Source organism: Myotis brandtii, unplaced genomic scaffold (assembly GCF_000412655.1).
Source record: "Myotis brandtii unplaced genomic scaffold, ASM41265v1 scaffold8, whole genome shotgun sequence".
Classification (NCBI taxonomy): domain Eukaryota; kingdom Metazoa; phylum Chordata; class Mammalia; order Chiroptera; family Vespertilionidae; genus Myotis; species Myotis brandtii.
The window spans coordinates 6,211,406-6,222,225 of record NW_005371219.1 but is presented as its reverse complement, the minus strand read 5'-3'; the positions used below and the strand labels follow the sequence as shown (position 1 = coordinate 6,222,225).

The 10,820-nt window shown below is 40.5% G+C and overlaps 1 protein-coding gene across 12 annotated transcripts in view; it reads right to left on the bottom strand.

The window, feature by feature from the left end:
- REV3L (REV3-like, polymerase (DNA directed), zeta, catalytic subunit) overlaps positions 1–10,820 on the bottom strand; it is a 166,210-nt gene that overhangs the window by 37,724 nt on the left and 117,666 nt on the right. For all 12 annotated transcript variants that reach the window (XM_014531311.1, XM_014531312.1, XM_014531309.1 and 9 more), the window contains 2 exons: positions 6,074–6,192; positions 2,298–2,416 (listed from right to left, as the gene is read on the bottom strand). In XM_014531311.1, the coding sequence (XP_014386797.1) occupies positions 2,298–2,416; positions 6,074–6,192 (238 nt within the window). The remainder of the gene's footprint in view (positions 1–2,297; positions 2,417–6,073; positions 6,193–10,820) is intronic.

The window sequence follows — 10,820 nt, the reverse complement described above, 5'->3', positions numbered from 1 at the left end:
AACATGGAAACTTTGGGTTATCATTTGTTAATACCAGTCTAAAATAAAAGCATGAATTATCTTCTCATGGGAAGAAACAGAGTAATTTGAAAAAGATTTAGAAAAATGAGGAAAATAATTTTTATGAAACCATAGTGGGCTAAATGTACATCAAATTAGTATTTCCTGTGAAAACAAAAATATTATTTTCTTTGATTTAAACTTTAAAAAAAATTGACCTGTTTATCTTTTTGTTAAGAAAACAAGCAAACAACAACCCTCACCAGAGCCATAAAAGGAAGTTTTCATTTAATATTATGTTATTAAAATGCAAAAATTACCCAAAAGTATACTATTCTATATAATAAAGAGGGAATATGCTAATTGACCCTCACACCCTCACAAGATGGTGGTGCCCAGTCCCCTCAGCCCCGCTGGGGGCCTCGGGTCCTTCTGCACCCCTCACTGAATGAGGCTCAGGCAAGCAGGGCCAGCCGAGGTGCAGGCAAGCCTCGGATGGCGGCTGCCCAGCCGCCCAGGGCCAGCCCGAGGCTCAGGTAACCAGGGCCGGCGGAGACTTGTGCTGCTGGCAGTGGCAGCAACAGAGGTGTGATGGGGGCATTGCCTTCCCCTGATCGCCGCCAAGTTGGCTCCCGCCCCTGAGGGCTCCTGGACTGTGAGAGGGGGCAGTCTGGGCTGAGGGACCCCCCTCCAGTGCATGAGTTCTCATGCACTGGGCCTCTAATCTATAATAATAAAAGCATAATATGCTAATTAGACTGGACATCCTTCTGGATGTTCTTCTTTCCGGACAAAGACACAGTGGGTGGGGGCTGAGGCAGAGACCCCCTGGCCGCGGCTGCAGTGGCGGGCGGGGGTCGGGGCCAAGGCCGTTGCATGAATTTCATGCATCGGGCCTCTAGGAAAGAATAAAATTCATTCATTGAAAGAATATTAAGGTTCAAATATATTGCAACTTTTAATTACGTGGCTCTTAGAACAATATAGTCATATAACTGCTAAATATAAAAACTTAAGCCTGCAGACAAGGCTCAGTGATTGAGCGTTGACCTGTGAACCAGGAGGTCACACTTCCATTTAGCTCAGGGCACATGACCGGGTTGCTGGCTTGATCCCCAAGTAGGGAGGGGCGTGCAGGAGGCAGCCGAATGATGATTCTATCTCATCATTGATGTTTGTATCTCTTTCTCCCTCTCCTTCTCTGAAATCAATAAAACATATTTTTTTAAAATGCACTGCATACACTGGAAAAAAGAGAATGACTTGATTTTTTACCAGAAATAGTAGAGGCCGGAAGAAAAGGAAATGAAATCCTTAAAGTGGTGAGGAAAAAGAAATCTCAACCCCAGAATTAGACAGCAAAAATATTAAAAAATTAAGGTGAGAAAAAGTTATTTTCAGAACAATAAAGGCTGAGACAATTTGTTGCCATTAGACTTGCACTAGAAGACTTGCCAAAGAAAATAATTTAGCAGTGTCTTAAAATGTAAAACAAGCCTAGCCAGTGTAGCTCAGTGGTCGAGTATTGACCTATGAACTAGGAGGTCATGGTTTAATTCCTGTTCAGGCATATGCCTGGGTTGTGGCCTTGATCCTCAGTGTAGGGCATGCAGGAGGCAGCTGATCAATGATTCTCTCTTATCATTGATGTTTCTATCTCTCCCTCTCCCTTCTTCTCTGAAATTAATAAAAAAATTTTTTAAAAAAGTGAAATAAATAACCATGTGATCCAGCAGAGAAATGAAAATGTTTGCTTACACAAAAATTTTCATACAGTTTTACTTCACAATGGCCTCAAACTAGAAAAAACCTAATTGTCCATCAACAGGTAACTAGATACACTGGATACTCAAGTAAATTGTGGTAATTGAGTATTATTTACTAATAAAAATGGAAATTACTGCTGTATGTAACAGCATGGTTGAATCTCAAAAAACATACTGAATTTCTTGAAAGAAACCAGAAACAAAGGGGTAGGTTGTAAATAACTCTATACAGAAGTTCTAGAACTGGCAAAATTAATCTATATCCATAGAAATTCAATTAGTACTTACCTGGGTAGTTAAAGAATAGGTAGGTTTACTGCAAAGCTGTCTTTTAAGAAAATTTTCTGAGTGTTAGAAATGTTTTTTTTAAAAAAAATCTTGATTGTGGTAGTGGTTATAGGATACATACATTTTTCAAAGTCATCACACAATACACTATAAATGTATGTATTTTACTGTATATAAATTATACTCCAATAATATTAATTTAAAAAAAGAGACATTATCCTTTTCAGAGTTATAAAACATTACCTGTATAGATCTGTCTTGTTATCAAACCAATCTGATAAGACTCGAAAGGTAAAGAGGGGAAAACGCTGATGAAGAACGTGAAAGCTCACGTTTTCAAAGGTGTAGTTAGTCAGAGCCACCTAAAAACCAACAAAAAAACAAGACTCCGTTAAAATAATGCTTGTATTTATATACAAATTTGGTTTTAAAAGATTCTCAATATTACTTCTAACTTTTCATAGTGGCAATCACAATTAATTTAAAACTATGTGCATATTATATCCATCCTAATGGACAGAAATGTCCATAATAAATTAATATTTAATTGGAAAAAATCTGACTTAATGAGATTCAACTTGGTCATGTAATACCTACTGAATAGATCCCAGTGCTTATCACTTCTTTTTATATTCTATGCCAATACAAATAATGCCAGGCAGAAGCATTGCTAAGCAAGTTAATTTTTTGTTCCTTCCATACTTACTGTTTGGTCCTCGAATCCCACATATTCGAGCATGAGTTATTTAGTTAAAGGCAGGCATTCATCCTGCTCCCAAGAATTACATCAATACTAAGACCCAACACAAGACATTATGGAGTCAGTTTCTTTCCCAAAGCAAAAGATTAAAAGGATATAGCAGAAATGTATCCCTATCTTCAAAATATGTAGGTAAAAGCTGTGTTAATAGGAAAATAGTGAAAAAAAATCCAAATTCATAAACCATATAGATGGTCTCTCAGAAATACCCATAAGACACAAGCAATTTAGACAATGGCAGGTATTGCAATGCAAAATGGAAATTAAGAAATCAGAATTCTCCATTATTAAGTCAGCTTGGTTTTCTGAGGAATAACAGTTCAAACAGCACTTCACACATTTATATATTATATTACAATTTTAAAGTATTTTCTTTTCCATGTCCACAATCCAGCAAGTACAAAACAGGGATTGAAGGTTAAGCTCATCTTAGTGTACTGACCCAAACTGGTTTTACTTTATTTTCAACTTCTATCAATCTCCAGAACAAAAGTACTGGAATGTAGCATACTTCAGAATGTACACACACACACACACACACACACACACACACACACACACACACTTTTAAACTCTGGAATGAGACTATTCTAGAGTCACCAGAATAAAGCAGGTCTTAGAAGTAAATCACTATTACCACCTCCTCCCCCACTTGCCTTGTAAATCAGTACTGGCCTGAAGTACTTCTCTCAAAAATAAATAACTCATTATCAAATCTCCATATTGGAATGACTCTTCTACCTGCTAATAATTTCATTTGTTTTTTTAAAGTTTCAATTTAGTTTTATAGAAAATGGAGCCAAACATCTGATCTCAGGTAGTTGCTTGATTACCTAATTAATACAGAGTATAGACTAAACCTAATCTGCTGGAATATACATCTTCATTAAAAAACAAAACAACAACAACGAAAACTCAGATGGAAAAGATCACCTTGTTGTCCTGCAGTTTTCTCATTAGGGAAAAACTGGAAGTTTGCCATAAATTGACCTATGAGATTAATTAGGGGATTTTTATGACCTCAAACTAAACTTAAATAGAATCTTAGAAATTCATCCCCAATATCTGAGGCAGGTGACAAATCCATGGTCTGGGTTGATATTGTTTCAAAGAGAAGAAAATTTCATAAATTTGATTAAGACTAAACGTATTATAACCCTACTAGTGGCCCAGTGCACAAAATTCACGCACGGAGGGGCGGGGATTCCCTCAGCCCAGCCTGCACCTCTCTAATCGGACATCCCTCTCGCAATCTGGGACCACTGGCTCCTAACCGCTCACCTGCCTGCCTGCCTGATCACCCCTAACTGCCCTCCCTGCTGGCCTGATCTCACCCACAACTGCCCTCCCCTGCTGGCCTGATCTTGCCCCCAATGGCTCTCCCCTGCTGGCCTGATCTCGCCTCCAACTGCCCTCCCTTGCTGGCCTGATCTCGCCCCCTATTGCTCTCCCCTGCCGGCCAATTTGGTTCTGATTGGTCAGTTTCTATGCCAGTCAGCATCAAAAGCTCCGCCTCCTAGGCAGCCATTGGCTCCTCAGTTCACCCAGTTTGGTTCTGATTCGTCAGTTTCTATGCCAGTCAGCGTCTCTGAGCCTATCTCTTGGCCTGATCAGAGAGGCGGGCTGATCAGCAGCCCCCTCGGAAGCCCGGAGAGAAACAGAGGCAGCTGCTGGCAAAGCCGGGAGAGAAAGAGAGAGGCAACAGCTGATCAACAGCTTCCTCTGAGACTGCGGATCAGACCCTGCCTCTCTCTCTGGGCCTCTCTCCAGGTCACCATGGGAACCTAGCACTGACTGCAGGACTGAGTTCTGGTGTTCGGTTGAGCCTTTGGTCGGTCGTTATGGACCCTGGGTTTTTACATATTAGGATATTACACTCACTCTGAGTCGTCTTGGTGTCACAGAAGCATAACAATGCACAGCTATAATCTCAGTTATAATAAAATTAAAGGAAACAAGAACTCAATAAAATTAAGACAATCCATGCTCAGAATGTTCCAATCTTCAGAGAGTGGTTTACTATAGAAGTTAAAATATGAATCTAAAAATATGAACTAGGAGTTTGTCACTTATCTTAGGCAGAAATCTGAGTAAGTTAAACATTGGGTAAATGTACTTTGTAGATCAAAGTCAGAATTGATATAAATGAAGAAAGTGTTCAGTGCTTGTCCATTTATTTTACTGATAAAGGAGTGGGCTGAGAGGCAGGTAGCTACACTTTTCCATTCACTCATAGAGTCAATGTGCAAAACACAATGTTTAATCACTTCAGAAGCAAACTTACTCAGAACTGGGGGAGGCAGTCAGATCTAGTGCAGGGGGATACAGAAAATAATGAAAGGAGGCCACAAGTAAGCACCTGTGGCCTGTATTCTCCATCACCTCATTCCCTTAGTTGTTCCTCATTTCCCTGGAGTCTTCAATGTCAAAAAAATGTACATAAAGAAATGTACACAAATTTAAAGTGAACAACTCATGAATTTTTATGTATGTATACATCCATGTTACCCCATTCATCACATGAAGATATAGAAAATTTCTAGGACACTGGAAGGCTCCCTTGTGCACTTTCCCAGTCAATACTCATGAAAGTTAACCACTATAGATTATCCCTTTCCACTCTCTCCTCACTCCCCATCAAGACTTGACAGTTACCTTTCTTTCTTCCAAATGCATATACCATTTATATCTCATTTGGCTCTTACAAGGTGCCTGTACGGCCAATGATAGATGCCCTATTAAAACCATAAAATATATATGACACACACACACACACATTTATTGTGAACATGGTCTGTCCTCAAAGAACTTATTATATATTTTATTTTGTACATATCCTCAGTTCAAAAAGTTCCTTCCTATATCTAGACTAAATTTTTCTTACTGTAATAAATGAAAAAAGCCAAATTAATTCATCTGGCCTTAAGTACAAATGATTTTAAGTGCAAGAAATGATAAAATTATACAACATTCAACACATACAGCATATTTTATGATAGCTATAGATTTTCTAGTTTACTGCTACCTTAAATACAAATAAAAATATTAAAATTCATCAATAACATTAAAGTTAAATACTTCTGTAGGTTTGTATTATAGAAAGTGGTTATTTTTGTAACTCTACTTAAGTATAATACAAATAATTCACACAGACACATAGGTTTACACAATAAGCTATACTAATATGCTATAATGATTAAAATCATTATATTGAGCTAATCTCTTATTCACAAACAAAATTTTAGCTAAAGCACCTTACCTCATTTCTCATGATTCGCCAAAGATTCAGTGTAATTCGGCCAACAATATTTATCTCACTCATTGTATCTGACCCATAGTCATCTCTTTCAGCAGCAAATCTGTTCTCAATTTTGTCATCTATAGAAATGAAAATTGGCTGCATCAGGACTCACAGAAACCAAATTTAAAAGCAAATTATGTCAAAGAAAGTGAGAATAAAAATTAAAGATGAAGAATAAAGATGAAATGTAATTCACAGTCTATTTTGTTTAGACTCAGAGATCATTATTTTGACTAACAAAATTATTTTTCTTTCCTCTTTAAGTTATGAAAGAATTTTGTGAAATAAATGTATTTAAAAACTATATGTTTTAATAATAGTGTGTATATAATAATATGTAACAATATATATACATACCTTTGAAAAATAATAAACCCCTTTCTCTTTAAATTTGGTCATTTCTGGTGCTACTTTTATGAATACCTAAGCATTTGTTTGGTGCTAAAATGAAAAATGTCTGTTATTTTTATTTTTATTTTATTTTATTTTTATTTTTTTGAAAAATGTCTACTATTAAACCAGTCATTTCTTGGAAAAAATGGTAGTTTTTAACCTAACCAATTCTCTGAAAATTTGTTGACATCAATTAATGATGTTTAAATTCAGGATGAAATTCCCTTAACTGTAGGAAGTCTTCATTCCTCTTACAGCAAATAGAATTCTGAGTCTAGTTTCTTAAGTGAAGATTTTACTAGATTGGAAATCAAAATGTGTTTTTCTATATAACACTGGATATATACAAATGTTGCTGATTAGAGGCTCTGAAATAATAAATATATTTACCACGTACTGAACAGCTATTATGTTCTAAGAACTTCACTCACATTATTTTATTTTATCTACACTAATAAAAGAGAAACATGGTAATTGGCGTACGACTGCTACCCTTCCCATTGGCTAATCAGCATATCCTTATGCAAATTAACTGTCAGCCAAGATGGCGGCCGGCAGCCAGGCAGCTGGAAGCGAACATGAGGCTTCCTTGCTTCAGTGACTGCAGACTCCAACGTTCCCCGCCTCACTTGCCGGCCTCTGAGTTGCAAATCTAATCAACTATGTACTATGTTGTAAATAAGAAGCTAAACAAAACCCTAGAAACCAGCTTTCAACCTGCCGGGATCTCAGAGCTGAAGTTATACATTGTTTCGATTATAGAATGGCAAACAAACCAGATACGAAGCCTCAGAGCTAGAGCCAGAGCTAAAGCTGGCCCAGAATAAAATAAAAAAAGAGAAAAAAAAGGAGCGGTTGGGAGCTTCAGTCAACAACCGCCAGCCTGAAAGCAGCCCTCAGCCCCTCACCCAGACTGGCCAGGCACCCCAGTGGGGACCCCCACCCTGAAGGGGGTGTGACCAGCGGCAAACAGCAATCATCCCCTCATCCAGGCTGGCCAGGCACCCCAGTGGGGACCCCCACCCTGAAGGGGGTGTGACCAGCGGCAAACAGCAATCATCCCCTCATCCAGGCTGGCCAGGCACCCCAGTGGGGACCCCCACCCTGAAGGGGGTGTGACCAGCGGCAAACAGCAATCATCCCCTCATCCAGGCTGGCCAGGCACCCCAGTGGGGACCCCCACCCTGAAGGGTGTGTGACCAGCTGCAAACAGCCATCATCCCCTCATCCAGGCTGGCCAGGCACCCCAGTGGGGACCCCCACCCTGAAGGGTGTGTGACCAGCTGCAAACAGCCATCATCCCCTCATCCAGGCTGGCCAGGCACCCCAGTGGGGACCCCCACCCTGAAGGGTGTGTGACCAGCTGCAAACAGCCATCATCCCCTCATCCAGGCTGGCCAGGCACCCCAGTGGGGACCCCCACCCTGAAGGGTGTGTGACCAGCTGCAAACAGCCATCATCCCCTCATCCAGGCTGGCCAGGCACCCCAGTGGGGACCCCCACCCTGAAGGGTGTGTGACCAGCTGCAAACAGCCATCATCCCCTCATCCAGGCTGGCCAGGCACCCCAGTGGGGACCCCCACCCTGAAGGGGGTGTGACCAGCTGCAAACAGCCATCATCCCCTCATCCAGGCTGGCCAGGCACCCCAGTGGGCCCTGCCCTGAGTGTGACAGTGGCAGTGCCCCAACCCCCTGATCGGCCCTGCTCTGTGGGTGATAGAGGGTGGCGCCCCAACCCCCCCCCACGGGCCTTGCTCTGTGTGTGACAGGGTAGAGCCATAACCTCCCCATTGGCCCTGCTCTGTGTGTGACAGGGGGCGGTGCCCCAACCCCCCAATCGGCCCTACCCTGAGCGTGACTGAGGGTGGCATCGCAACCTCCTGATCCGCCCTGCTCTGTGCATGACGGGGCGGCGCCCCAACTCCCCAATCGGCCCTGCTCTGAGCCTGACCAGGGGCTGCACTTAGGGATTGGGCCTGCCCTCTGCCACCCGGGAGCAGGCCTAAGCCAGCAGGTCGTTATCTCCCGAGGGGTCCCAGACTGCGAGAGGGCACAGGCCGGGCTGGGGGACCCCCCCTCCCCACCCCGCCGAGTGCACAAATTTTTGTGCACCGGGCCTCTAGTTTATTTATAAAAAATATTTTTATTGATTTCAGAGAGGAAAGAAGGAGAGAGATAGAAACATCAATGATGAGAGAGAATCACTGATTGGCTGCCTCTTGCATGCCCCCTACTGGGGACCGAGCCTGCAACCCAGGTATGTGCCCTTGACCAGAATCGAACCTGGGAACTTTCAGTCCGCAGGCCCAAGCTCTATCCACTGAGCCAAACCAGGGCCACATTATTTCATTTTAATACAACCACTTTATTATGTTAGAATACTTTTTATTTTGCACTGTAGTAAATTGTACTTGGAAATTTTTATCTTGCCCCAGCTCATGTAGTAACAGAACCAATATTATACACCAGGGTTACCTGATTCCAAAGACCATGTACAAACACCACCACACCCCACTCTTCTTTATTTTAAAGAGATAATGTTTGAAAAAATTTTTTTCATTTAACAAACACTTTTATAATGTTTATTATATTCTGACGTTTCAAGTATTTCACAATTGCCCTGAGATAAGTTCTATTATCATCCCCATTTTAGAGATGAACAAATTGAGGTATGGACAGGTTAAGTAACTTGCTTGACAGTTAGCAGTATAGCGAGAATATTGGAGCCATGCAGTCTTTCTCTAGAATCTGTGCTCTTTACTATGCTGCCTCCCTCACCAGGCCCTTTCTATTGTACCATGTTGCCCCACAAATATTTCAGCAGTGATTTTAAAAGAACACAAGCTTCCATTCACCCTTCTGATTTGTAGTCATGGCTTACCTGTTATAGCTAATTAACCTAATTAAGGGCATCTGAGCACTCAGCTTTTTTTCCTGAAACCTATCCCAAATAAAATGTTGAAAAAAATTGAAGATATACCACTATTCCTATCACTCAATACATAAAAAAATTAATGCAACAAAAAACTAAAGTATCTCTGCTTTTATAGTCCAAGCTTTGGCAAAGCTAAAAAAATATTTACTGTCCTTGAATCTTTTAGCTTCAACTTTTGCCTTTAAATTTACCAACACTTAGCACATTTTATTGAAATCATAACCTCTCCCAGAATATCTCTTGATTAGTTTTTACCAATTTTATATTTGGTCTTTTAGTCTCCTAAAGTATATTCTATGTTGTCCTAATTCAACTTGTAGGAGCCTTTAAAATGAAGTTCTTAAAATTTTGTAGTCATATAAAAATTTTTTTAAAAAGTGCTTTATAAACTGTAATTTTGATATGACTCTCATTATTGCCCTTCTCTTAAATGAGAATCAGACTTTGGAGAACAGACTAAAATACACCAGATAATTAAAATTAAATTATGGTGCATCAAGTCAAAAAAATGTTATGTTCTGCCCTGGCCTGGTGGCTCAGTTGGTTGGAGCTATGTCCTGTACACTAAAAGGTTTCAGGTTAGCCCTAACTGGTTTGGCTCAGTGGATAGAGCATTGGCCTGCGGACTGAAGGGTCCCAGGTTCGATTCCAGTCAAAGGCATGTACCTTGGTTGGGGGCACATCCCCAGTAGGGGGTGTGCAGGAGGCAGCTGATCGATGTTTCTCTCTCATCGATGTTTCTAACTCTCTATCCCTCGCCCTTCCTCTCTGTAAAAAAATCAATAAAAAAAATTAAAAAAAAAAAAAAAAGGTTTCAGGTTAAATTCCTGGTCAGGGCACATACCTACGTTGCAGATTCAATCCCTGGTTGAGGTGTGTACAGTAGGCAATCAATCAATGTTTCTTTCTCTCTCTCTCTCTCTCTCTCTAAAAAAAAAAATCAATAAAAGCATATCCTCAGGTGAGGATTAATAAAAAAGGTTATGTTCTTTACAATGATTATGAAGACTATCTCATAGTATAAAATACTTATGATAAAATGCGGGATGAAGGAAGCATAATAAAAATGGGATATATGTGTGATGAAAGTTATAGTGTATATAAAAAATAAAAACCTGCCCTAGCTGGCTTGGCTCAGTGGATAGAGCGTCGGCCTGTGGACTGAAAGGTCCCACTTTCGATTCCCAGTCCAGGGCACATGCCTGGGTTGGGGGAACAATCCCCAAGAGGCAGCCGATTGATGATCCTCTCTCATCATTAATGTTTCTATCTCTCTCTCCCTCTCCCTTCCTCTTTGATATCAATAAAAAATCTATTAAATAAAATAAAAACCTATATATATGAAAAAAGACTAAAAGAAAAAAAACAAATATACTA